This window comes from Mytilus galloprovincialis, chromosome 11 (genome assembly GCF_965363235.1).
Source record: "Mytilus galloprovincialis chromosome 11, xbMytGall1.hap1.1, whole genome shotgun sequence".
Classification (NCBI taxonomy): domain Eukaryota; kingdom Metazoa; phylum Mollusca; class Bivalvia; order Mytilida; family Mytilidae; genus Mytilus; species Mytilus galloprovincialis.
The window spans coordinates 77,939,115-77,966,727 of record NC_134848.1 but is presented as its reverse complement, the minus strand read 5'-3'; the positions used below and the strand labels follow the sequence as shown (position 1 = coordinate 77,966,727).

The following is a 27,613-nucleotide window of genomic DNA, read 5'->3' as shown; positions in this document are numbered from 1 at the left end:
CTTTAATACATTCTTTATTTTTCTTTGTTTTTCTTTTCCTTTGGATTGGGGATAGGTGCGTCTCTGTCTGAATCCTGCACCTGACATGCATGATGACACTAATACAAAAACCCATTTACCAAAAAAATGAAAAATTATTCTTCTATGTGAAGCTCTAGTTTGTTCAAGTTTATGTGTCTTCATTTTGCATTGGTTACATATATTTTAAAAGCTCTTATGACAAATAATTTACTCTTTTGCAATGATTTCAGTCGGTTTTTTTTCTGATCCCTAGCATGGATGACCAACATGGTCCTACATATTATAAGGGGAGATAATTGATCTTACTTCAATACAGCTAAATGTTTTGATAGTCTCTGGTAGGGGACATAACTCCTCCTTTGATTCAGAACAAACATGATCATGATAAAATAATGATGAAACTTTATACTGTTGATGAACACTACTGGAGGATGTGTAGAAAGAAATATAATCTAGGTACTATTACAGCATGGTAAAGGGGAGATAATAATTGTTTTGCCAAAGGTTTCTTATTTGTTCAAAGTTGTTGATGAAAGAGTAGGGACATCAGGAGTATCAATTCATGACATAAAATCATTATTGGAAAAAGATGGTTTTAAGTAATATTGCTCTATGGTCCGGTTGTTGTCTCTTTGACACATCCCCCATTTCCATTCTCAATTTAACAGAGTATATTCTTACTGCCCTGCAGTGTGTTTGGTGTATAATAATCTATTCCATTTATGAATAAAAAACAATAAGTAATAATTAAAAGTTGTTAAAAGTATTGGATTATAAGTAGAATGACAATATTAAGCCTTGTGCCATCTGTGTACATACTTCAAGTTAGGGATTATCGGAAATGATACAAAAGTCTAGACGCAGGACAATATCATTTTCAATGTACAAACAAATGTACCCATTTGCTTTTAGTGAGACAAAATATTAACTTTTAAGTTTTGATGAATGTTAAAAATTGATAAACAATCATCGCCCTCTAGGTGTTGCCCTCTAGATTTTACTTGTAGAAGTTGTTTTGTTTATATGTGTTGTTAGGTTTCTATCTCATTAACATTAACCCTCAATCACTTTCATTCATACAAAAAAAAAAGTAAAATCAAAAAGATACTGAACCCTAAGGAAAATTCAAAAAGGAAAGTCCCCAATCAAATGGCAAATTCAAAAGTTTAAACACATCAAATGAATGGATAACAACTGTCATATTCCTGACTTGTTACAGGCATAGGTACAAATTTAACTAACAGCTGTGTATTTAAATTTAGAAACTATTTTCCATTTCAGTGTTCTTCAATAGAACAACTTCCTCTGTGGTTTAAGTTTTAAAACCTTTTCACTAGTTCATTGGCCTTTACTTGATCCGTTAAGAATGATAAAATTAAAAACAAACATTTTTTCTGGCCATGTGGTCTATAGTTGTTGTCTTACATAGACCATGTAGACACTTTACCATTTGGGTATTAAGCTGAATTTGCTCTGAATGATAGATCTGTATTCCAAAAAACCTTCTGGCGTCATGCAATATTCAAATTTTAATTATGACATCAAAAATTTGTCAAATGTCTTATATTATGATGTAAAATTCTATTACATAATAGCATACTAGCATCAAAATACACATGTTGTTTATACTATGTTAAAAACTCTACTTCATTTCACACAAAGAAAAGAATCATTTTCTGAATATGCCTGCCACACAGTATAAAGTACTGATTGTTACAATTTTTTCAAATTTTGCTACATGTATATAAAGTTTTGAAGATAACAATACAATCTATTGTAACATCATATATAGGGATTGAATATGATAAATTTGTTCATTTCATCATCCCGTGATATTTTTTCCATACAAATATTTACAAAATCTGTCGTTTAAATGTCACCAAAAGGACCAGGATACAGCAGTGATAAACATTTATTTACAAAATTCTTTGTTGTCAATATTTGTTGAAGTTTAAATCTTCCGTTATTATAAACCCTTGACAGGTGAGCTTGAAGGTTCGTTTAGATGTACATAAAAACACAGGTATGTTGTAAAAAGGCCATAGTTCCGTTTCCGTCTTAAGAATTTGAAGTATCTTTTGTCAGACTAAATATTAAAGTTGTTTGATTTTTTATTGCATACAAAACAAAATTTATGACTGTTTTTAATTTTGTTTTCAGTTTCGTAACTTTAATTTATTATGGGAAGTGAAAACTCGAGATAAAATCTAGAAAAGAAGAAAAGACAAAAATTTAAAGGTGTTTGATTTTTTAATGCCTACAAAACAAAATGATCTCTTTACAAATGTTCATAATTTTTTTTCAGTTTTGTTACTTAAACAGAGGAAGTGAAAACTCACATAAAATCAAGAAAAGAATGATACCCTCTGAGACTAAATTTTTTATTCAATGTTGCATACAAAAAAAAATCTCTCTTCATGAATGTTTCTGATTTTGTTTTCATTTCCATAGATTTTTACAAGAGGAAGTTTAGACTAGAAAGAGAGATAGAATAATTCTGAATTTGACGTCCTTACTCCTGAGATGCCCATATTTTATTTATTATACATTTACATTTTCTACTGTCTATAGAAATACTTTGGCAAATCAAGAATGGGGCTTTAAACACACTCACATATAGATTCTACCACTGCATCGAGTGTGCATGATACGATATTTATCCACTGGAGACAGTTAAATTTTCAAATTTAAAACGCGAATTTAACTGTCGAGAGTGGATAAATATCGTATTACACGAGATGCAGTGGTAGAATCTGTTTCTCTAATGATTTTCAAACAATATGCAGGCAAACGTATTCCTTCTTTTCGAATGATCTGATAAAGATGAGTTCTTTCTATGTGACGTCATCAGGCATGGTCGCCTTTTTTCATGTCGTCATAATAGGAAATTCAGAGGAAAGCAAGAAAATTTGACGTCATAATCGGATTTTAACCAATGAAGAACTGAGATCAAACAAACCACACTTTGATGAAATTTTTTTATGCAATGGGTGCAGAAAGGGATAAATTGACGAAGAATTAGAGAAATATATAAACATGATATATTAAGGGTAACTTTTGTCATTTTTTAAAGCAGATCTGTTAAAGATAAGTAAACAGTCAGGGGACTTACTCAAATAAGTGATTTTTAAATCACTTATTTGAGTAGCAAGTTCGAAGTTTTTTCACAAATTGTGATTTTGTAGTTTTACCAAAATTTAAACCACTTAGGTTTAAATAATATCTTTTCATGAGTAAAATTGAAAAAAAATGTAATTTTTTCTTCTTTTAAGTAGCAAGGTTTATGCCTTTGATGCTATCATTTAGCTGCAAATTCTATTTTAGTTGAAAAAATGCTGTAATAATGGCTTTACATAATGAACTAATACTTTCTTCACAGATTTTTCCCAGCAGTGGGAGTATTTTTCCTGTAAAGTTCAAGGTTTCATTTTTCAGATTATGTATTAAAATTGTACTGTTCGCGATAAAAATTTCACTGTTCGGAGGTGTTGAAATTAGTGGGGGTTATTAAAATAATGATACTTAAAGAAGTGATTTTTAAGAAGAAAATTGAGGTATGATACTTAAACAAGTGATTTTTATGTCATTATCCTAGATTCAGTACAAGGTCATTACCTGAAATGACCTGGTCATCCTAGACAACACAGATGTTGGTTCTGATAAGTTTAGAAACATAATTAGTCCCTGGATCATTAGTATTCTATATTTAAAGCTACAGTAAAATTAAATCACTTCTTCTAGTGATTATTTTGTACTACTTAAATAGGTAATTATTAAAGAAGGACAACTCTTACTTCCAACCTTTATGGAAATAATGTTACTTGAATCAGTGATTTAGAAAATCACTCATTTAAGTAAGTCCCCTGACTGGTAAAATTGTTCACACTTTGTCTTTGACTTGTGGTAGTTTATAGGTTGACATATTGTATAGAGGCATGGATAATTTTGAAGACAGTTTGTATGATTGGAAAGTGGGATTTAGGATAGGCTAGATTAATTCTAGATGCAGATCCTTTATCCCCCTCAGCCCCCTTATTTAAAAAACTTGGGTGGATGACAGTTGACAATAGAATAAAATACCACAAATATTTACTTCTATATAAATGTATGCGTATGGAAGCACCAATGTACCTAGTTCAAAAGTTTAAACTGAAATCAGATAATAATCCTTACTCCTTAAGAGGTGTCACTCACGGTAAACTGATAGTTCCTAAGCCAAAAGCTGAACTATTTAAGAAATCCTTTGCTTATTCTGGATCAGTATTATGGAATGGACTACCACACACAATGCGTAAAGCTCAAAACACTTTTACTTTTAAGCAAAGTATCAAGAAGTACCTAACACAACCCTGATAAGAAATGTTTGCTACAATGTATTTGTATATTTTTTATTTTTATTTTCATTTGATTTTTTTGACTTAAACAGCATTATATCTTATGTTAATAACAATACATTGAACTACATGATGATGAGTGTAAATTAACTATGTGTAAATATCTGTTTTGATTGTATTGAATGAATGAATCTTTATTGCATTAGCAACAACATTGCTTTAGCATAATACATATATACATAAATGACAAATATGACAGAATACAGAGAACAATTAAACAAATTAAATAATGCAGAGATAACTTATAATAATATGAATAATATATTAACTGATAATTTGCAATCTTAGTTTCCATGCAGCTCTAAGATAATTACATAGATTTTTAGTTAAGCTTTTTGACCCAGCTTGTAGCAGAAAAATTAGCTTTCGTGTATTTGGCCATGAACAATAATACTTTGGCAAAAAATTACATCTATTGTAATTTGTATGTGAGGGCCTCAGGGAAGATTAGTTTATTGTAACTGAGTTTACCCTCTTTAAATAAAGAATTTATTATTATTATTATTATTATTATTCATATACAGTATGTACGATTGAAAAGTGGGATTTAGGATAGGCTTTATTCATATACAGTATGTACGATTGGAAAGTGGGATTTAGTATAGGCTTTATTCATATACAGTATGTACGATTGGAAAGTGGGATTAAGGATAGGCTTTATTCATATACAGTATGTACAATTGGAAAGTGGGATTTAGGATAGGCTTTATTCATATATTTGAAGCAATAAAATGTTGAATTGATGTTCTTTGTTACTGATAAAATGGTTGGTTTGTGTTCCTATAACAAAACCAATTAACCGTTTTATTGGTTCTCAAAGAAATACCAATTTACTAATTTATATAGCTTATAGATATCACCCACACCCTCAGTTCATACTCAGTACCTACTTTATATATTTATTGATAAAGGATTAACAAAATACCGAACTCCAAGGTAAATCTAAAAAGTGCAAGTTTATCAAGTTTATTTTTCCTTTAAAAATCTAATTTATGACTTAAATCAATTATATGACGGATTAGGTTAATTAATTTTACAGCTGAGTTGATAATAACATAAATATTACATAATTACCTGGTTTATTAGGTAACAGTTGTAACATACAAGATTAGGTAAATGTTTTGTACACCTGAGAGTAAGGTTACCTATGTCAGGTGTATTCTGATTGACACCTGTAATCTATTTCACAAGGTAAATATATATTATTAAACAGTTCATTTATCAAAATGGTCCTTTACTTTGGAGATTTAGAGATTTCCGATGGAAGGTGAGGAAACGCAGACTTTATATTTAAGATTTTTTTTGTCGTTTTAGACCCAAATGGGTCAAAGGGTATGAGAATGTTTTGTTTATATAGATGTCTTACTTGACTTATCTTCTTTCAAACATATACCATAAGAAATAGTCCACATTTTTGATAGATACAAACTGTCTTATTTTTTTATCAGACAAGTGCCTGTGAACTTGTGGGCTAAATACATAAAAAATTGAAAATGTATGCAAAGTTCTTACACTAATTAATTGGGTAAAAAGGGAGAAAGGGGGTTTAGGGGGGGGGGAGGGAATGACTAAATTCGGAAGTGAAGGCAGAAAGTATAGAATTTTTCGTAAGCATAAGTTGAAAAACTTACTACAGGGAATATTATGATTTGTCTCAGATATATACCTAGTCTTAACGAACTTCCTGTCTATTTTCCAGGTGTGACTGTTGACAGATGAAGATTGATGTCAGGTAAGGTCACAGGTGTACTGACTGACAGGTGCTTGTTATAGTTCTATCATGGGAAAGTTTACAATATTTCAGTGAACTTCAAGATGAGCAACAGCAATTAAAATGTTAAATTATTTGAAGCTTGTGAATTTCCCAATATAAGGAATTTGGTCCCCATATTTATTCCTAACTTGTACCAATTAAACTAGACAAACTTTCAACAGGAAAGACTTACAACTGTAATATGTTAATATTAGATACTGAAGTATTCTTTAAATAGATTTGACACAAAACAAAAGATCTTCTATGATAAAGTACACTCAGGAAGAAAACAGCGAGCATTGAAATACCATTTAGAACATAACATTTCAAATCACTTTTGTAAAAAAAATAATACAATTTATATAGCAAAGGGTGAAATTGATTTTGCTAATTTTTGGAAAGTGTATGTTAACTTAAGGTGGTATGGATGTCTTCCTCCATCTTGGATTGTAAAAAACAGAGAACCAAAGGTCAAGATTTTCTATCAAGTTTGCAAAATTTGATGCAGGAATGCAGATATTTAATGTGAATTTTCATTTAAAAGAATCAATTTATAAGAATAACCTAAAAATATTAATATTTTTGCAAATGATGATTATTTTTGGTTGTTTAAAAAAAAAATATTAAAATTGACATTTTAAGGGGAGGTAACTCTAAAACAGTGCATTTTCTGAAGGATTGTACATGGAATTTTTTTATTTTGTATTTTAGCAGGAAAAAACGTATGGTGACCCGGCCTATCTTTTCTTTTGATATTCTCAAAACATTGTCTGAAAGCTATGTTTTCCTTAAGTATTTAACAATTCTATCATTTTGTTTAGTTTCTAATCACAAAATGGTGTTTTTTTCCTGTAGAATTCATACAAAATGTGTCATTTTGTCACGTCCTGTAGCTTGAGAAGATGCACGGTGACATATCATTTTTATTATATTTTTCAACATATATCAATAGATACTACGTTTTGGCAAAGTATGAACAAATTCTATCATTTTTATTTTAGACTCCCATACCACCTTAACATCCTTGTCTCTGGTAGATAGTTTGTCACCTTAGCAATCATACCACATCTTCTGAGTTTTATATGGTATCATTGTCTCATGCTTACTAGGAGTATTAAAGTTTTGTAGTTTGAGAAAAATTTCCCTTCCAAATCTAATAATCTTCTTTTATCACTACTAGGGGATGCTTTATTAGCTGCTATTATTTGAAATACCAAAAGTTTGTTTCTTGGTAAATATATTCATCAAGAAATTTAATTCTGTGTTGAGTTTCCTCAGATGATATAACAAGTACAATGGACAAAACAAATCTTGTAGAATCCATGAGAACATCAACAAATTGTAGAATTCAGTTTAAAATGATCAGACTTGCAAAAAGTATAGATTTAAGAGTACAGTTACTTAGAAAGAAAACTATTTTTTTTGCCAATTCTAATATAATGTTTTCTAAAAATAATAAGTTTTTCTTGAAATTTTGTAAAATGTTTATTAGTAACTATTGAGTTTGAGATAACCCCCTACCATGTGTCAAGGGTATAAGACTATGAGATGTCCCCTGTACTTGATAAATTCATGATATGTTTGTCTATGGATTTATTACCAGAATAGGACTGTATTTTTGTTGTCACTGTTGACTATATATAGAATACTAGATATTGATTTTAAGCATCTGCTAACATTAGGTATTAATTTTGTCTTTGAATAAATGATGTATGAAAAACCTTCCATACTTTGTCATCTGCCAAAAATATGACTACTTCAAATTTTTCTTTTTCAAATGCAAAAACTGAGGCCATTTAAATAAAATGTCAGTATTGGGTTTGAATAAACATGGATAAATGTGCCAAATTTAATTTAGATAGTTTTTTGAATATTTTAAATCCTCAAGTTTTACATGTTTATTAATGTCCACCAGGTAAAATGCAAAAACTGAGACCAATTAATTATTATAAGGTTATACTGGTCAGCTGGGTATGAATAAACATGCAAAATTTAATGGAGATAGTTTTCACCACTTTACAGTTGAATCCACTCATACCAGCCAAGTTTTCAAAATGCCCATGGGGGTTTCGCGTGGAAGATGGCTGCCATACTCAAGGGGCAAATACCTTCAAGGGGGCCTTCAAATACAGTGTAATGTTGTTTTTTGGCTTCTTCATACTTTTATAAGCCTCAATTCATTGTAAAATTAATTGTTTTGTTAAAATTGTGGACATAATTGCTCTTTAAAAATTCAATTTGGGAGCCTCAATGGGGGAAATCCCCAGCAAATAGTGACAGTTGGCAGGTATGTCCACTAGTTATGTCCACTCAGGGAAAATCTAATCTATCCCAGGTTTTATAAAATAACCAGATAAAGATTACATTTAGTCCTATATAAAATTAGTTATTGATATTTTAGGCATGTGACAAGTTCTTTATTAAAGTAAAGATAATAGTGAGATAATTATAATACAAATATTTAAGTAATGTTACGGGAAATTGAGTTAACTGTTTACACCAAATACATAGAAACAAATACTAAAGTAGGGGAGATAGAATTAACTTATTCACTGAAACACAGCTATTTGACTTGGTCAGATAAACTCTATCAAAATAATGGGAGAACTGAATAAACCCTATACATCAATGCACAGCCATTTGACTTAAGGACAGATATCATTGACATTGGGTACATTGATTAAAATGTATATGATATAGTGGAGTTGGTTAATATATTTAATAAAAAATAAATATATTTGCAACTTTTATAGAATTGCAACCCCAAAGATCTCATTTTCTTCATATTCATTGAACTTGGAAATAAAACATTTGTTAAAAATATGCATTATTTACTTGAATCCAATTTTCCCTTGTTAGGTCAGCTTATTTGCTTTCAGGATCAAATGCCATTTCTTCCTTAACTATGCATGATAGATTTATAGTAATACTTGGTACATGCAGATTTACTGTAAGGAGTATAAGACCTTGATGACCTTGAACTTAGTAACATATTCCAGTATTTTGGTCAAGTTTTCAGATTAGGTCTTCTTTAAGCATGTTTAGTATATAATTCATGACAGGTTAACACTTTTTGGTATATATGGTAACAAGATCAATTTCCTAAGATTGTATGTACTGTCAATTTAGTAATTAAGGTGGTACCTAACATTACAGGGAGATAACTCTGTAAAGTCAGCTAAACATTTTATATATGTTGTGTTGTAAAAGGAATATTAAGCTTCTCAATGATCAAAATTGGTGTTTTTTAAACTGCTATATAACAAGTGTAATTTTTCTTACAAAAGGACCAACCGTGCAAGGGCTGTATAGCCAGTCAAGGTCGTTATAAACTTCCATTTGTGACAAAACAGTTGGTTCGAAATTTTTGAAATTTTTATATTTTTGTTAAAGGATTTACTTTGACAATTTTTTTTTTTAAATTAAACGAGCCAAATTAATTTTAGTGAAAGTGTTGGGTACCACCTTAATTGATGATTAAATAATTAATGCAGAGGAGACCATTTTGTGTGTGAATTGTTTTATTTTAATCTGCATCTAAGATGACAATAATAGCAGTCTAAAAATATTTTATTCAGAAAGGTACCAGATATCCAACTTTCAAAGATTTTTTTTTGATATGTCCTTGAAAAAGAATTTTAGATATTCCTTATTCTTTCAAAAACAATGCAAGATTTCCTTTATCTTAAAAAAAAAGAAATCCTTCTAGAAAACAAAAAACGTATAAACACCTGTAACCAGAAGTCATGAGGCCTTGTGTAGGCCAGTAAAATTCTTGATGAAAAATGACTCCCATTTTTAAAAGTTATACATGTATACCATGGGTCCATGAAAGAAGTTTTTTTTTTTTTGAAGACTGATTTTGGTGCTTAAAGTGAAGATCAGAAATTAAGAATATTCCAATACTATTAGGATCTATTAGGTATAATTATTAAACGCTATATCCCTAGGGGCCACAGTGGCCAAGTGGTCTTAAGTAGTTCTACTACTGTAATCACTAGCCAGACAACAATGAGGTTGTGAGGATGAACCACGCTCGTGCAGGTGCCCTCTGTTCCAATCTTATTTGACTAGGATTGGCAGTTTTACTACTGAAGGTCAGTGGTTTTCTCTGGGGACTCTGGCTTCCTCCACCTATACAAACTGGCCAATGTGAAATAGCCCAAAATGTGGTGATTAAAACTGGCGTTAAAACACAAGCAATCAATCCATTATTTGCTATTTCCTAAGTTTCTGAGGGGGTTTTGCATACCCACTATTACAATGTGAATGGAATAATCCACCCACTGTATAATTCAGGAGTTTTGAAGAGGTGCTTATAATTGCATTGTAAATACACATGTTGCTAATTATATTTTTTGCTCATCTGTTTTCTAGCTGATAAAAATCAATTTATTGAACATTTTTCTAAAGGAAGCCATATTGAATCAATAGTCTGCTTTTCCAATAAAAGAATCCTCATCATGAAAACTCTTACTGAATCAGCATCCTTGATGTTAAGTCAAAGCTTCTGGTGAGATTGATTGACTTGGTTAATCATGGATATATTTATCTATAATATCATTGTTGTCATGATAAATCATGGGAGGGAGACTATATAGTAACAGGTTTGTCCATAATTTTCTAATATATGCTGAGATTTAGAATTTTAAATTTCCGGATTTGAAATTTATGAAAAACAAAATCTGATTATGAATAAGAGACAGACAGAAAATAACCTTGGGGAAAACGTGACTAAAAACATAAACAAGGACATTTCAAATTAGAGAGAAGTAAACTAGTGATTCAAGTAATAAGACTAATAATTGAAAGCTATTTTTGCGGATTAAAAATACATAATGGAAAGGGGTGGACTTTTGGAATCTTGCCCTTTCATGTAGAGTAGCAGAGACTTGTCTCTGTGATAGAACTTTGAAATGATAATACAATCAAACATCTGTTTACACATATATACATTAAGTATAGGGGTGGTTCTGTATCTCCAAACTTTCAGATCAGATATTTTAGCAAAACAGTTTTAATTATTCTTGGCAAATGTAACCTTTGATGGTTCAATCTCATGGTGCCATCTTTGCAATTTTCAACAAACTGATACTTTAAATTCGTCTTTTTCTTAAAACAATATTTATAAAAGAACAGTTGATATCAATGAGCCTACTTATTCAATATCTACTTTGGAACTTTAGAAGTGTATTTTGTTTGAATACTGTTGCTATTTGTCGTGTTACATGTTCATGTTCTTAGTTTCCCATGATTCGGAAATAAAAATTATACTTCTGCAGCCTTTGTACAGAACAATATGTTTAAACATGTAACATGAGCAAATTTGTAATTATTTTTATATTTATAAAATTACAAACACATTTTTCATTTTCATTCATGTTCATGGTGTTAATCATTTGTGAATTTTAACTTTTTTAATTTTTGTAAATTTCTATACAAATCCTTTAGTTATTTTCTCAAACATAAATAAATATTGAAAATTGATTTAAACAAAAAGTTAATTATTTTCTTGCAATTCTAAATGTCTTAAATACTATATTTCCTGCTTTTAGTTTTAGTTAGAGATTAAAAGATAAGAATTCCTACATTTGGTTTAGAGATTAAAAGTGTTTGTGGGTAATATAAACCATCTGTAATCCTTGATAATGGTCTGTAGGTTATTCAGTGTCTGTTAATTTCCATGCTGATTTCCCTGATTTCAGTTATTGATTAAATCTATTATGTCATAATGTTTAACTATTATGGAACAGTCCATTTGTTATGGTAGGGGAGATAACTAGTATTGATTGTCATTAATTATGAAACCAATACTTACATTGACAGTTATAAACTGTGACAAATTACCAAGTCATTATAGTTAGTCAGAGACTATTTGTAATACTTAAGGGATTCTGGTATACTAATAATAGAAAAATTGTTTACTTGTATATGTATATTATGTATGCATAAACTCTGGACACATTAACGAAGATCACTTGTTTTCAATATGACAGAAATTTGGGTTCATTTTTGAATAAGAACATGATGAATAGTTGGTCATAGCTAAATCTGCTTATTACTGGCACATGAAAGCTGAAATTATTTTCTTGAGAAAAAAAATACATTCAATCATTGTAAAAAAACACCATTCATGAGAATGTATTTGCACAATAAATTAAAATTAAAAAAATTTTAATTGTAGAAGATATGTCTAGATGGTGCAGCAAGCTGGAAGCGTAATGTCCGCTACCTGTTCTGATTTTACCCAGAATGCATGGCGGAAAGATCTGTGTACAAACTGTCAGCGGTCAAGGGCAGAACATTCACGAGCAGCAGTGAAAGAAAATTCTCCAGTTCCTAAAAAACGCACTTCTGTAATCATTAAAACATTTGGTAGCAGTGAGTCAGAAAATCCAAAAAATTTGAAAAGCAGTTTGAAGAGTTCTTTAAAGGGGAATAATTCACATGTCAAGCATGCAAATGTTCAGTTTGTGAGTGATTTTCCAGATGTGATTGGACACGACGGTGGGATAGTAAACTTATACTCAGATGACGAAAATGAAAGTGTTTCAGATTCCGACTCGGTTGTAGAAGAATTATCATTTACGGAGGAGGAACGTTCTTTTGTGTTACAAGCTTTAGAAAATACAATTTGGAATTCTGAAGTTGATAATTTAAACAGTGAAAAAAATAAACCAGTCAAAACTCGACAAAATTCCAGTAGAGAATTTGAAGATATAAAAATTTTGTCTTTATGGAAAGCTGATAGATTTAAGGATTTAAAGGACTGTGATGCTATTATTCCAAAACGATACGGGACATTTCCTTTAAGGTCAAAGTCCAAGAAAAATTACATCGACAGTGTGTTCAGTGACGATTATTTATCATCAAACATGACACGGACTAAAATAAGTTCTGTGTCTTCTGTAGGGTCAGATAATGAAAAACACGATAGTGATAATGAACCATCGTCTCCTTATAAACTTTTAGATATCAATGAGATCTTATATTCTAAATTCGAGGATGTTCAAACTCCATCAAAGGGAGGTAATGATGAAACAGACAATTCTCCAATGGAGAATGATGATGAATTTGATCCTGACGAGGATTTCTTTGATGGGTTTCTGGATGATTTGGATTTAGATTCATCCTCCGCTGGAATGCAACTTGTTGACATGTTAAATGGTGTACTTGCTAAGTATAGTGATAGCGATTCTTTTCGTGGAATAGAAGATCACGAGATTTATTCAGACTTACCGATAAAATTGTCAAGAGATAAAAATAGTTCTGGACCCCCAACATTGCGAGCAGAAGATATAAAAGCACTCAAAGGAAGCATTAAGTCTACCAAAGAATTTAATGCTACCCTTGCAAATATTATAAAAAAGCAGAAGAAAAAACCAGCACCTAAACCTCCAACTTCACCGCCACCACCACCTGTTCATGCTAACCAATCAAAAACTTCACCAGTTCAAGCTGACCAATCAAAAACCTCACCAGTTCAAACTGACCAATCAAAAACATTACCATCGCAAAATAATAAAACAAAAATTGATAGACAGAACTCTGATAGCTCTTTGAAAAAGAGTTCCTCTTCAGACCAAAATCTCCAAGAACCAAAGTTTGGTATGGTGACCGTTGGTAAATCAATCATTGATCATGGTCAAGAGAAACCGTTATCACCAAAACGTTCAGCAAATGTTTTTGAGGAGCCAGAACAACCAGCAAAAGCAAAACCAGAAAATAAACCGAAGAGAGGAATTTCAGGATTTTTTAGGAACATTCTTAAAAGAGGCAAGGATTCTGTGGACCAGTCAGATCAGATGAACAGTGATTCAAATTTATCAAAATCATCAGAAGTTTCTAATACATCATCTTCTTCTGGTGAGAGTTATCCTTTAACAGGAAGTGATGAAGCCAAACCAGGAAATAGTAATGAACAGACAAAATATAGTCCTGAAGAGAAACAATCTGAAAGTGTACCAAAACCTGATAAAGTTAAATCTACTCCACAGAAGCCAGTTCCAACTAATCCTCGTGGACCAAGAACTAGCATAATAATGTATATGTCTGAGTCTTTCAGTGAAAGAAAAGAGGAACAAGAAGATAAAGATATGATAAATGGAAAAGATTCTCCAAAAACTGATAAAAAAGATTTAAAAACTGTATCTGAACAACCAACTGATATAATTAAAGAGAAAAAGCCAATTGTGAAGCCACAAACTGCTCCTCCCCCTAGACCTCAAACACGACCAAAACCACCACCGAACCCTAACAAACCCACTGTTAGTCCTCAGTTGTCCTATGATGGAAAAGGATCCCCAAGACAAAGTAGAAAGACCAGTGAAAGTAGCTTAAGTAATTTAGAAGAGAGTCCAAAGCATGGTGAGGACAATGGAGTGGTCAGACGGAGAGCAAAAAGTCCCAAAAGAAGTACAGCGCCCTCTAGGCCTGCTGTTATACCTGTCCCAGGACCAGATACTAAACTGTCATTATTTACAAAAGAACTGGAGATGAGGCTGAGTAAAAATACAGAACAGACGAAAGTTAGTGTGTCACCGAAGTCAAGCCTTGATGGTACACTGCCAAAAAATACACAAGAACAGAAAAAAGTGTCCAAAAACAATACTGACATTATTTCTCCAAAGCCTCTCTCTAGAAGCTCCTCTGAAAGTGCATCACCAAAGAATACAATAGATCGTAAATCTTCTCTCGGTCCTCCACCACCATCGCCAATGGCAACATCTACAACATCATTAAAAGACGATAATTCATTAGTTAAAGATCGTAAATCTACATTGGGTGCTCCGCCTCCATCACCAATGATGACATCAACGACATCCATTAAGGAGGAACCTTCCTCAAAAGGTCATAAGTCAACATTAGGTCAACCTCAAACATCACCTATGACATCATCAATGTGTTCAATAAAGGATGAAATAAAGGAAGTTATTCCTGATGGCAAGGGAGATCACTCTGATACTAGTCAACAAGAAGCAAAACAAGTAGAGAAAATAGAATTGCCAAATAAAGCTCAAAGTCGACGAAGCTTCCTCGGAAAATTAAACAGAAAATCAAAAGCTCCTTCAAGGCCACAGTCTAGTGTTAAAAGAACTAAATCTATCAGTGATTCCCAAGGCAGTGATTTACAGCCAAGGAAAATAGACCTCTCTGATATATCAGGACCTGTGGTAAGATTATACCTATATAATTTAATTTCAGATGTAACATGTCTTCTGATTGGCTGACTGTGTTATAAATGTGACCGTGAAGTCATCAACGTAAATTCATGATTTACTTCTAAAATGCTACACAGGTTATTCAGAGCTCTACATTTTTTATGTTATTTCTTCTTAGACAGAAAAAAAATCTTACAGTCATTCCTTAGATGATAGGACTGAAACTCTGCTTATTTAAAAAAAATATGAAGATGTGGTTTCATTGCCAATGAGACAGTTATCCACCAGAGATCAAAGGACGTGGATGTCAATAACTATAGGACACTTTACAACCAACAACTATGAGCAAAAGCTTAGGTCTGGCTGTTTTGTAATAATTCTAAAAAAGATTAACCAATCTCATCATAGACATGCAGCTACTAACACGATGAAACTTTTCAGACACACTAACATGCTTCATTAATTTAACAAGAATATTCTAGTGTAAAGGAAAAAAATCCAACTAAAATTTAGATATTTCCTCTCATGTTCTATAAGTTATTTCCCATAGCTATCATGGCTAGTTTCCCATAGCTGTGGAGATTAAACTTTTTAAAACGCAAGCAACATGAGCAATAAGCAGTCAGGGGACTTACTTAAACAAGTGATTTTCTAAATCACTGATTCAAGTAACATTATTTCCATAAAGGTTGGAAGTTAGAGTTGTCTTTCTTTAATAATCACCTATTTAAGTAGTACAAATTAATCACTAGAAGAAGTGATTTAATATTAGTGTAGCTTTAAATATAGAATACTAATGATCCAGGGACTAATTATGTTTCTAAACTTATCAGAACCAACATCTGTGTTGTCTAGGATGACCAGGTCATTTCAGGTGATGACCTTGTACTGAATCTAGGATAATGACATAAAAATCACTTGTTTAAGTATCAGACCTCAATTTCCTTCCCAAAAATCACTTCTTTAAGTATCATTCTTTTAATAACCCCCACTAATTTCAACACCCCCGAACAGTGAAATTGAACAGTGAAATTTTTATCGCGAACAGTAGAATTTTATTACATAATCTGAAAGATGAAACCTTGAACTTCACAGGAAAAATACTCCCACTGCTGTGAAAAATCTTTTAAGAAAGTATCAGTTCATTATGTAAAGCCATTATTATAGCATTTTTTCAACTAAAACAGAATTTTCAGGTAAATGATAGCACCAAAGGCATAAAACTTGCTACTTAAAAGAAGCAAAAAGTTCATATTTTTTAATTTTACTAATTAATGGATGTTATTTAAACCTATGTGTTTAAAATTTTGAAAAAACTACAAAATCCCAATTTGTGACAAAACCTCGAATTTGCTACTCAAATAAGTGATTTAAAAATCACTTGTTTCAGTAAGTCCCCTGACTGATAAGAAAGATGAACAAACTACAATAAAAAAGATGAATAAACTACAATATAAAAGATGAATAAACTAGTTGTCAAGTTATCTAACAAGTTAAAATATATTGGTTTGGTCTCGTGTATGATTACAATATTTTGAGGAATATGCATTTTAAAAGTTTGTGTTTATAGATGGTTACAGATCCTTGTGGAAATACTTTTCCTGTCAGTCGGAGGAATACCATCACCATCGGAGAGGATCCTTCTATGGTCTCAGGTATGTATATTCTGGTTTCACTGTAAATTAGAAGTTGCAGGCAGTGATATTGTTGGCTTTTTTCAAAACTACCTCTACCCTTTTTTATTAGGAAAATATGCGTCATTTTCATCAAATTGGGAAATTTAAAATAAACCATGAATTTGACTGAAACGTATATTTACAAACATGATTTACAGACCCATTTTCAAGAGTCAAACCCTACTTTAAAATAAGACTCCATTTTGTCATTGATGATACATAAATAGACCCTCAAATGTGCACATATAGTCATTTTAGGCAAGAAAATTGTTTAAATGAGTGTTTTTCAGTTTGTATTCATGCACAATTACTACTGAGACTGCACTGTTTAGGAAAAAAGTTGTCTTTTTGGGAATAATTTTAAGCCATTTTTTTTCAAATTGGGATTCTTCTCCAGGGGAAAAAGCCTTTATTCTCCACTAATTTAAGGTAAACAATATCACTGGCAGGTTAGTAAACATGATAAACAGTGGTTTCAATGTCAGTTGGAGAAATACCATAATAATTGGAGAGTATCCTTCCATGGTCTTTGATAGGTATGTATAAAGTGGTTTCAAGGTCAGTAAGAGAAATACCTTAATAAATGAAGAAGATCCTTCTGTGGTCTCAGGTAATAACTTATAAACGGATAAAGATGTTTCAAAGTCAGAAAAAATAACATAACAATTTGAGAGAATCTTTCTATGGTCCCATGTATGTATACAGTGGTTTCACAATCAGTTGGAGAAATACCATAACAATAGGAGAAGATTGTTCTGTGGTCTAAGGTATGTATACAGTGGTTTCACAGTCAGTTGGAGAAATACCATAACAATAGGAGAAGATTGTTCTGTGGTCTAAGGTATGTATACAGTGGTTTCACAGTCAGTTGGAGAAATACCATAACAATAGGAGAAGATTGTTCTGTGGTCTAAGGTATGTATACAGTGGTTTCACAGTCAGTTGGAGAAATACCATAACAATTGGAGAAGATTGTTCTGTGGTCTAAGGTATGTATACAGTGGTTTCACAGTCAGTTGGAGAAATACCATAACTATTGGAGAAGATTGTTCTGTGGTCTAAGGTATGTATACAGTGGTTTCACAGTCAGTTGGAGAAATACCATTACAATTGGAGAAGATTGTTCTGTGGTCTAAGGTATGTATACAGTGGTTTCACAATCAGTTGGAGAAATACCATAACTATTGGAGAAGATTGTTCTGTGGTCTAAGGTATGTATACAGTGGTTTCACAGTCAGTTGGAGAAATACCATAACAATTGGAGAAGATTGTTCTGTGGTCACAGTTATTATACAGTTATATTGTTTGAATGTTTCCTTGTCTTTTATTATTAAGGGTTACAAACTTATTTCAACACTATAGAGCTTAGATTTAAAAGCCAATGTAAATGTAAAACGTGGTATGATTGCCTATGAGACAACTCTCCACAAGAGACCAAAAAATGACACAGAAATTAACAACTTTAGGTCACCGTACGGCCTACAACAATGAGCAAAGCCCATATCGCATAGTCAGCTATAAAAGGCCCAGAAATTACAATGTAAAACAATTCAAACGAGAAAACTAACAGCTTTATTTATGTACAAAAATGGCTTGGATTTGAACCATGTCACATATTTTTTCTATAATCCTGATAAAAAATGTTTTTTTTACCGTTATTTTTACATTTATTTTGCAGGTGGTTCAACATCATCTGGTTCCACAAATGACAAATATGATGAATGGCCTGACTTCTCTCCCCTTGGATCCTTGGATAACCTTTATGAACCTATTGTGCCAAAAGAAGCTCCACCCCCACCACCAGGGAAGGGAGATAACACAGACATTAAGCCTAATACATATGATCCATTGTCTGATAAATTTGTTGATTTACCCGTCAGTTCTGAAGGATATTTAGAACCAGTTCGGACTAATCCTTCCCAGGATTCCTCAAAGACAGGAAGTAAAGATGTGACTAAAAATAGCTACAAAGATAAGTCTTCCAAGATTGAGAACAGAAATGTTATTTTAGCCTCTCAGCCAATTTACGAGGAAATCAACGGTAATGATAATGAAAGAGATGAATTTGATGATGATTTAGACACAGAATCGATGAAAACTGATGTCACTGAATTACAAAATTACATTTCACGAAATATAACAGTGTCGCCATCCTCTTCATTTACTGAGTCTGACACATCATCAGCATCTGGATCGTTAAACCGTCCACGGCCTCTACCACGAAAACGACCAAAACCTATTGATAGTTCTGTGTTTGAACAACCCTACATAGCTATGAATAGACCTTCCATTGGAATGTCCCTTAATGAGTCACAGTTACGTGAGACCGTTAACCTTTTGACATCTGCTAATCTTCAGACACTACGGGAAATATACACACATTATGAAAAGGAATTCAAGAAGGATAATGTGAATTTAAACGTTACTGGTTCTGCAGGTCCTCTTAAATGGAGAGATTTTGATATCTATGGAAAGCCAGTTCATAGGTCGGAGAGATGTATCGTGTATAATGCTAAGTTACGGTCCAATCAGTGTAGCTGTCAATTAATGGTAAGTGTTGTTGACATTAATCTTCATATGTTAATTAAGGAATGACTGTAATATTTTCTCTGTCTATGAAGAAATAACTTAAAAAATGTGGTGCACACTGAATAACGTGTGTAATATTTTATGTTATTTCGAATAGACAGAAAAAATATTACAGTCATTTCTTATAATTTAATTCTAAATTCCATTTTAAACCGTAGAAAACCATGAAAAAACGTTGATGACGTCACGGTCACATGACTGAATTATGTCTATAACAAAATAACGTCAGCCAATCAGAAGAAGTGTTACATCCAAAATTAAATTATTGGAGGATTATTGATTGTTTAGATTACATTTATTCACTTTTATTGAATAAATAAAAACAACAAGATGTGGTATGATTGCCAATGAGACAACTGTCCACAAGAGACCAAAATGACACAGACATTAACAACTATAGGTCACCGTACAGCCTTCAACAATGAGCAAAGCACATACTGCATAGTCAGCTATAAAAGGCCCCGATAAGATAATGTAAAACAATTCAAACGAGAAAACTAACGGCCTTATTTATATAAAAAAATGAACAAAAAACAAATATGTAACACATAAACAAACGACAACCACTGAATTACAGGCTCCTGACTTGGGACAGGCACATACATAAATAATGTGGCGGGGTTAAACATGTTAGCGGGATCCCAGCCCTCCTGCTAACCTGGGACAGTGGTAAAACAGTACAACATAAAAACGAACTATAAAAATCAGTTGAAAAAGATTTAACTCATTAGGTGGACAAGTGGACGTGGATGGGTAAGACCATTAAGGGATTGACGCACACTGTTAAGTTGTCAATAGATGTTGTTTTGTCTAAGATAATTATGTTAAGATATGTTAAGTTATGAGATGTGGCCTTGAAGATGAGTCCCTTGACTTATCTGAAAATCCCAACAAGTAGCATGGGCAATAACTCTTGACATAGTAAAACAAGTTATGAATTTACCAGATATATCTGAAGCAAACAAACTTAAAATGTTCAATATACCTAAAAACTTGTAAATACAAAACAATTGTTTGCAGTAACACATTTAAAGTCTTATACATGCTGGCCATATATATATGTTATCAGCAAAAGATCCATATATGCATACATAAACCTACATACACAAAAAATATTGATACAATAATTCTAACAAAAAGATGAACCAATCATTATATTACCTCACTGACAGAAATTACATTAAAAAGTTAATGTCTTAGTTATAATGTTTGTTTAAATTGTTACGAATCTATCTTCCAAATAATTATAAAAGATTTATTTATCATTTGGAAGTTGACAATCATGATGAGATTGTAAATATAAAGTTTTACAAATTTAACATGTTCAAAAATACAAAAAATGTATTTTTCCTGCAGTGAAAGTGACATAACACTTAAATAAAATGAATTCAGCTGCTTTGCTCCCAACCAGATATTTAAGCATTGTAGAACATATTCATAAATATAAAATTTAAAAATTATTTTTCTCCTGCAGTGAAAGGGAGACAACTCTGAGGTAAAATGATTTTTTCTAATCAGTGTAATTTGTTCTTATTTCAGCTACTTCACTCCCGACCAGATATCAGTATTGTAGAACACCCAAGCTTGTTACATCCATGTTTTCTAATCAGTGTAATTTGTTCTTTTTTCAGCTACTACACTCCCGACCAGATATCAGTATTGTAGAACACCCAAGCTTGTTACATCCTAGTGTTATATTCTCTGACATGGTCCCTCATTCCTACCTAACAGACGATTTTATCAAAACAAATCAACTTTTACAGTACTCCAACAAACAACCTGATTCAGCTAAATGTTTTATCGCTGCTGGACAGTTTGATATCACAGACAATATGAATAATCACTTAGCTTCCCTGGAGAAGATATACGATTCGGCCACACCATCGGAGGAACATTTAGAGATTTTACTGTTTCATGTCCTACAGATCCTTAGTGCTATTTCACACTGCTTAGAACATGGCTTCTCATTAGGTGAGGCAAACTTCCGTGATGTCTTCGTTCTTGCTCCCGGCAGTCGTTGCCATGGGAACACAATAGCTTTCTTGCCACATCAGAAACAACATGACAGTTCACAAGTGGAGTCTATATGTGCGTACATGGAAAAGTATTTAGCTGAAAATTTAAATTACCGAGCTTATTCAAAGGGAGGTAAATTTCACATGGGTATTTTTAAAATCGGTAAAATGTTACAATACAGAAGAATAGAGTCCCTTGCTCAGGTTAGGTGCTATATAGAATTTTTGTTGTGGGGACCAAAAGATACTTACTTTAAAGGTGAGATGCAAAGAGAAAGCAACATAGAACCCAAACTATCAATATGGTTAGAAACAGAACGGGCTAACCTTGTACAATTTATTGCAAAGGAGAGGATCATGGGATTGAAAGAATTGTATTCACTAAAACATTTTTATCAGATGAAGTTTTTACTGAAAGCTACTGCATATATGTTGTCTGAATGTGTACGTAATCATTTATCAGAATAATGATAATATTTTGTAATGCATTTAAAGTCTCTCATTAAATATTTGTCATAACTTACCTTAAGTTGAGCATATTTAAACATGTGAAATGAGTTATGTCAGATAGAAATCAACCTTATACATGTTATACAAATGAGGATTGATGCTTCTTGTAACCTATTTTAAAAAATCTATCGAAAGTCTGTAAATGAAAATACCTGTTATAAGACATAAAATTTATATGTAACCTTAAGGATGTTTGCTCCTCTACTTTTTGAATTTTTGCCAGATTTTTGGAATCCTCTGGTTCTATACATGTATTAACATTAAAAAAAATTGCCCACTAACCTCTATTTTTCTTTTCCTATTTTTATTACATATTATTTAAAAAGCCATATTTCAAAATCTTATGAAATCCTTGTTATTTTTTCTTATTTTTTTAACAAAAAAGGTGCCAATGTTAAGTGAACGAAAAACCTAGAGAGAATTATTTCCCGCCAAATTTTTCAACGGCTTTTATCTCGAAAACAAGCACACGGAACGTCCATTTTTTTCTGCTTTTTTAGTTTTTTTATTAATATACTTTCAATTTATAACAAAATAAAGAAAAAAAAATAAGACACACACTTTTATCTTGTTATTTCTTTTTGGTTTTTTTTTGCACATGTACATATATGCATGTATACATGCACTTGCTTAAGGTTGATTTCTGTCTGACGTAGCTCAAATGAAATGATTATCTAGCATTTTATATGTTTCAATGTAATTAACACTCTTAACTTGTATGAATTTTAAGTAATGTATAACTTTGATGACAATAACAGTTTTGTTAACGTTGAAAAAAAGTACAGTTTAATGGTGTTCATTTTAACTATGTCTTTTAAATGCGTACCAGTGTAATTTCTTTAAAGATTAAATTTTTATAAGAACATGATGTACCAGAAAACCATTTTGATTTTTTTATTTCATTTTATTTTTAAATTATATTTTGCACAATCATGACAATTAACTTGATAGACAGGTCAAATTTTACTAAATAAAATTGAGAATGGAAATGAGGAATGTGTCAAAGAGAAAACAACCTGACCAAACAGCATAAAACAGCCAAAGGCCTCTAACTAATCTCCAACACAGCAATAAAATCGTTGACAAGGAGCATGAAAACGAACATAGATTAAAAAAATATTTTTTCAAAAACTATAAAAATAAGTTCAATTTAGAATCAAAAGGGTATATTTATTTACTGTTTTTAAAGCATTAGCCAGCATTAGACTCAAGATAAACCTCTGCCATTGTAGATATTCTTATTAAGATCTAGTCAAATACACTACAGCTAAAATGGATGCTTCTTTCTGTACCTGTCCAATGTGGAGAACCAACTTATATCCACTCAATTTAAAAAAGATTCAACATGTTCAATAAAATTTCATACGATAGTTTCTAAAAAAAAATCAAAGTGATTTTTATGCTAAATTCCGTAATTACGATAAAAGATTAATTATTTTATTTATACTTGCCACTTTGATTTTTGGCTGTCATTTATAATTTTTATCTGTCTTAACTCTTTCCAACCCCAAATATCAAAAATATAGAAGTGGCATATCCTCTTAAAATGGTGGACACAATGGATGAGTGGAAGGACAAACCCATGCTGGTTGTAGTGTATGATGGTAACGACCTCAATTTTAACCTATTTGTTTTTATTTATAGCTTGGAGAATAACTTTTGTAACCGTCAAATTTGCTGATTTCATTTTTTTGCATAAAACTGACATGTATTCATTCATTTCAACATCAGAATTATATTTTATTATACAGTCATGACAGTTCTTGTACTTTTTATATTCCATTTTTTCTGCTAAATTTTATTTTTATATACTTTTTTATTTTCTGTAATTTTGAATTATATCATTGTATATGGACATATAAATATATGGAATCTATTACATGGATCCAGTCACAGTATTTAAAAACTACATACACATCATAAGTAAGGCAGAAATATAATTAAGATAAGTAAAGGGATTGTACACATGGTATATTGGTAGAGGCCCCATGGTATCGTATAGCAGGTTTTTTCACAGGTGTAAAATTTTGAGATTTTCATTGAATAAGGTATACAAACTTTTTTAGCCGTTATCATTTCGGCAAATTCAAAACTTATATCAATACCTTTGCATGTGGGCTTTTGAATTGGTGGAATTTATTTAAACAATTTTGATCTATCCCCTAAAATAACCGAAAATTTACACCTGTGCGAAAATAACCCACTTTATGGTATAATGGAATGAAAAAGATAGTACCAGAGTCGATTCCATATAACATGTATAATATACATGTAATACAGCATTTGTACAGTAACAATGTTGAATTTTTGGCCAATTTATTTTAAAGATAGAAACTGTTTTAACAGAATACAACACTTTTGTAATTACAACCATTTGATAAAATTATTTAAATTTAATAGTGATTTGGGTCAGAATATTTAAATGCTATTTGCAATGTCAGATAATTTACCATGTTTACTGTAAACCAACTTATTTTTGCTGGTAAAAAATAAAGCGAATATAAATCGTCACGAATATGTAAAAGTTGATTCTTCTTTGATTTAAGGGAGTAGACCTTGGTTCAGGAAGATAACCCTTTAAATCAGTTATGCATTTGTAAAATTCACGATTTATCAATGTATTTTAAGCTTTTACCTAAAACAGATTGGAAATCCTCCATGTAACATAGAAGCTTAGAATTGATTTATGAAAATGATGGACACAAACATACTGATGATTTGGTCTTTGGCTTAACATGCTTAGCATATATCATGAAATAAATTATCCACAAAATTAAGCTTCTTCCTGTTCACTCCAACCTCAATTATGGCGTCTTCAGTGTTGTATTGTTCTATATAGATATCTAGTACCGGTGTTAGTTGTTATATCTTTGTATTATTTTGTGTCTATGACATATATGATGCCACCATTATAGTGATGACATATATGATGCCACCATTATAGTGATGACATATATGATGCCACCATTATAGTGATGACATATATGATGCCACCATTATAGTGATGACATATATGATGCCACCATTATAGTGATGACATATATGATGCACCATTATAGTGATGACATATATGATGCCACCATTATAGTGATGACATATATGATGCCACCATTATAGTGATGATATATATGATGCCACCATTATAGTGATGACATATATGATGCCACCATTATAGTGATGACATATATGATGCACCATTATAGTGATGACATATATGATGCCACCATTATAGTGATGACATATATGATGCCACCATTATAGTGATGACATATATGATGCCACCATTATATAGTGATTGGTTGCACTTTGTTTTGGTTTTATTGGAAATTTTATAGAATAATCAGGACCTGGGTGCACAATATATAATGATCACTAGCATGTCCAGTTGTGGTGGACAAAGGTCTTAATTATTCATCTTTAGTGATAAATAGCTTGTCAAATTTTTAGAACATACCTCACATGTGGCAAATTGTGTTCAATTTACATTTTAAGTGACATCAATTGCCAGTTTTCCTTCCAAAGTCCCAAAAATTAATAGTTTGTTATCTGATCAATGTTTGTTTAAGATTTATTTATTTTCCTTCAAAATAATCTGTCAAAGATGGACAAAGCAAAATTGTAAAAATTTGTGAAATTTACTTGCAAAATATTGTTTAAAATTCCCAATATTTAGATTTCTTCATTTAAATTCTAATGTTTTTAGTATGACACATATGGACATGTTAATTTCAAAGTTCAATCAAACAAGAAGGTGGGGTTACTCATTAAACTAGTATATTCTTACAACCGTAATGTCTGTTTCACACTGGTTAGGAATGAAAACTGATCCAAGGGAGAAAACTCACTTTAAAAATGCTGAAATCCAGGTTTTAACCCCCTCCCCCTTTTTTAAAAGAATTTTGTTCTTCACAAATTAAAATCAATAAATTTATCTTATTATACATGTGTAACATGTGTTATTAATAAACTAGGTCTAATGTTTTTTTATGTACACACTTTTTATGACAAATCACATCATGTATAATTATGTGCAATATATATTGTTTATTTTATTTATTATCAATGTTTGATATTGATTGATAAATTTTAAGCTATGTGCATGTTTGGGAAGACTTTTTAAATGATTATTTATGAAATGTATCTTTTGACAACATTCATCTTATATTTTGTGAAAAAACACTTCTTTATAATGATAAATGAGGCAGATATTTTTTCAGACAGATTAGTTTTCATTATAATTATTAATAAAATATTATTTTTTTTAAAATAAGTTCAAGTTTTAACATACGTTTTTTTTTAAGAGTAAGAATATAGTGTTTTTGATGCCCCATTTATTGGCGATATGTTTTCTGGTCTGTGCGTTATACCAATGCCGTCTGTTCTTTCGTTTATACGGCATAAATGATTAAAATAAAAAAAAGGCTAAAAACAGGAATTTAAAATTTGAAAATGAAAAACCAACATTGAATAAGGTCAATTGTTAGTACATTGAACTAACTAGAAAAATTATGACAGGTTTTATTCTGACTGTGAGATAACTAACTAGGAGAATTATGACAGTTTTATTCTGACTGTGAAATAACTGACTAGGAGAATTATGACAGTTTTATTCTGACTGTGAAATAACTAACTAGGAGAATTATGACAGTTTTATTCTGACTGTGAAATAACTAACTAGGAGAGTTATGACAGTTTTATTCTGACTGTGTAATAACTAACTAGGAGAATTATGACAGAAGTTTTATTCTGACTGTGTAATTGCTTAATAATGTAGTCCAATTAATGTGTGCTATAATTTATTTATATGTTAAACTATGCATTGAAATAAACCAATGGTATTAGATCTTCTTGTTTACTTTGATATACACCAATCATATTAGAACATCTTGGTCACATTGCAATATTAAACCAATCATATTAGATCTTCTTGTTTACTTTGATATATACCAATCATATTAGAACGTCTTGGTCACATTGAAATATTAAACCAATCATATTAGATCTTATAGGTCACATTGCAATTTTAAATGAAGCATACCTTATTTTTATACGACCGCAAAAATTAAAATTTTTTGGTCGTATATTGCTATTACGTTGGCGTCGTCGTCGTCGTCGTCGTCCGAATACTTTTAGTTTTCGCACTCTACCTTTAGTAAAAGTGAATAGAAATCAATGAAATTTTAACACAAGGTTTATGACCACAAAAGGAAGGTTGGGATTGATTTTGGGAGTTTTGGTCCCAACATTTTAGGAATTAGGGGCCAAAAAGGGCCCAAATAAGCATTTTCTTGGTTTTCGCACTATAACTTTAGTTTAAGTGAATAGAAATCTATGAAATTTTGACACAAGGTTTATGACCACAAAAGGAAGGTTGGGATTGATTTTGGGAGTTTTGGTTCCAACAGTTTAGGAATTAGGGGCCAAAAAGGGCCCAAATAAGCATTATTCTTGGTTTTCGCACAATAACTTTAGTATAAGTAAATAGAAATCAATG

The 27,613-nt window shown here is 31.4% G+C and overlaps 1 protein-coding gene across 9 annotated transcripts in view; it reads left to right on the top strand.

The window, feature by feature from the left end:
• The window catches only part of LOC143052848 (uncharacterized), a 41,922-nt gene extending 14,960 nt beyond the window's left edge, over positions 1 to 26,962 (top strand). For 4 of the 9 annotated variants that reach the window (XM_076225960.1, XM_076225958.1, XM_076225959.1 and 1 more), the window contains exons 3-7: positions 6,115 to 6,147; positions 12,353 to 15,341; positions 16,900 to 16,984; positions 18,684 to 19,555; positions 21,226 to 26,962. In XM_076225960.1, coding sequence (XP_076082075.1) covers positions 12,366 to 15,341; positions 16,900 to 16,984; positions 18,684 to 19,555; positions 21,226 to 22,077 — 4,785 coding nt within the window. In that variant the 5' untranslated portion in view covers positions 6,115 to 6,147; positions 12,353 to 12,365 and the 3' untranslated portion in view covers positions 22,078 to 26,962. Of the gene's footprint in view, positions 1 to 5,586; positions 5,607 to 5,647; positions 5,683 to 6,114; positions 6,148 to 10,678; positions 10,776 to 12,352; positions 15,342 to 16,899; positions 16,985 to 18,683; positions 19,556 to 21,225 lie in introns of those variants that run through there. The other 5 variants (XR_012971271.1, XR_012971270.1, XM_076225964.1 and 2 more) reach the window with 5 other exon arrangements.
• Positions 26,963 to 27,613: the final 651 nt, after the last annotated feature.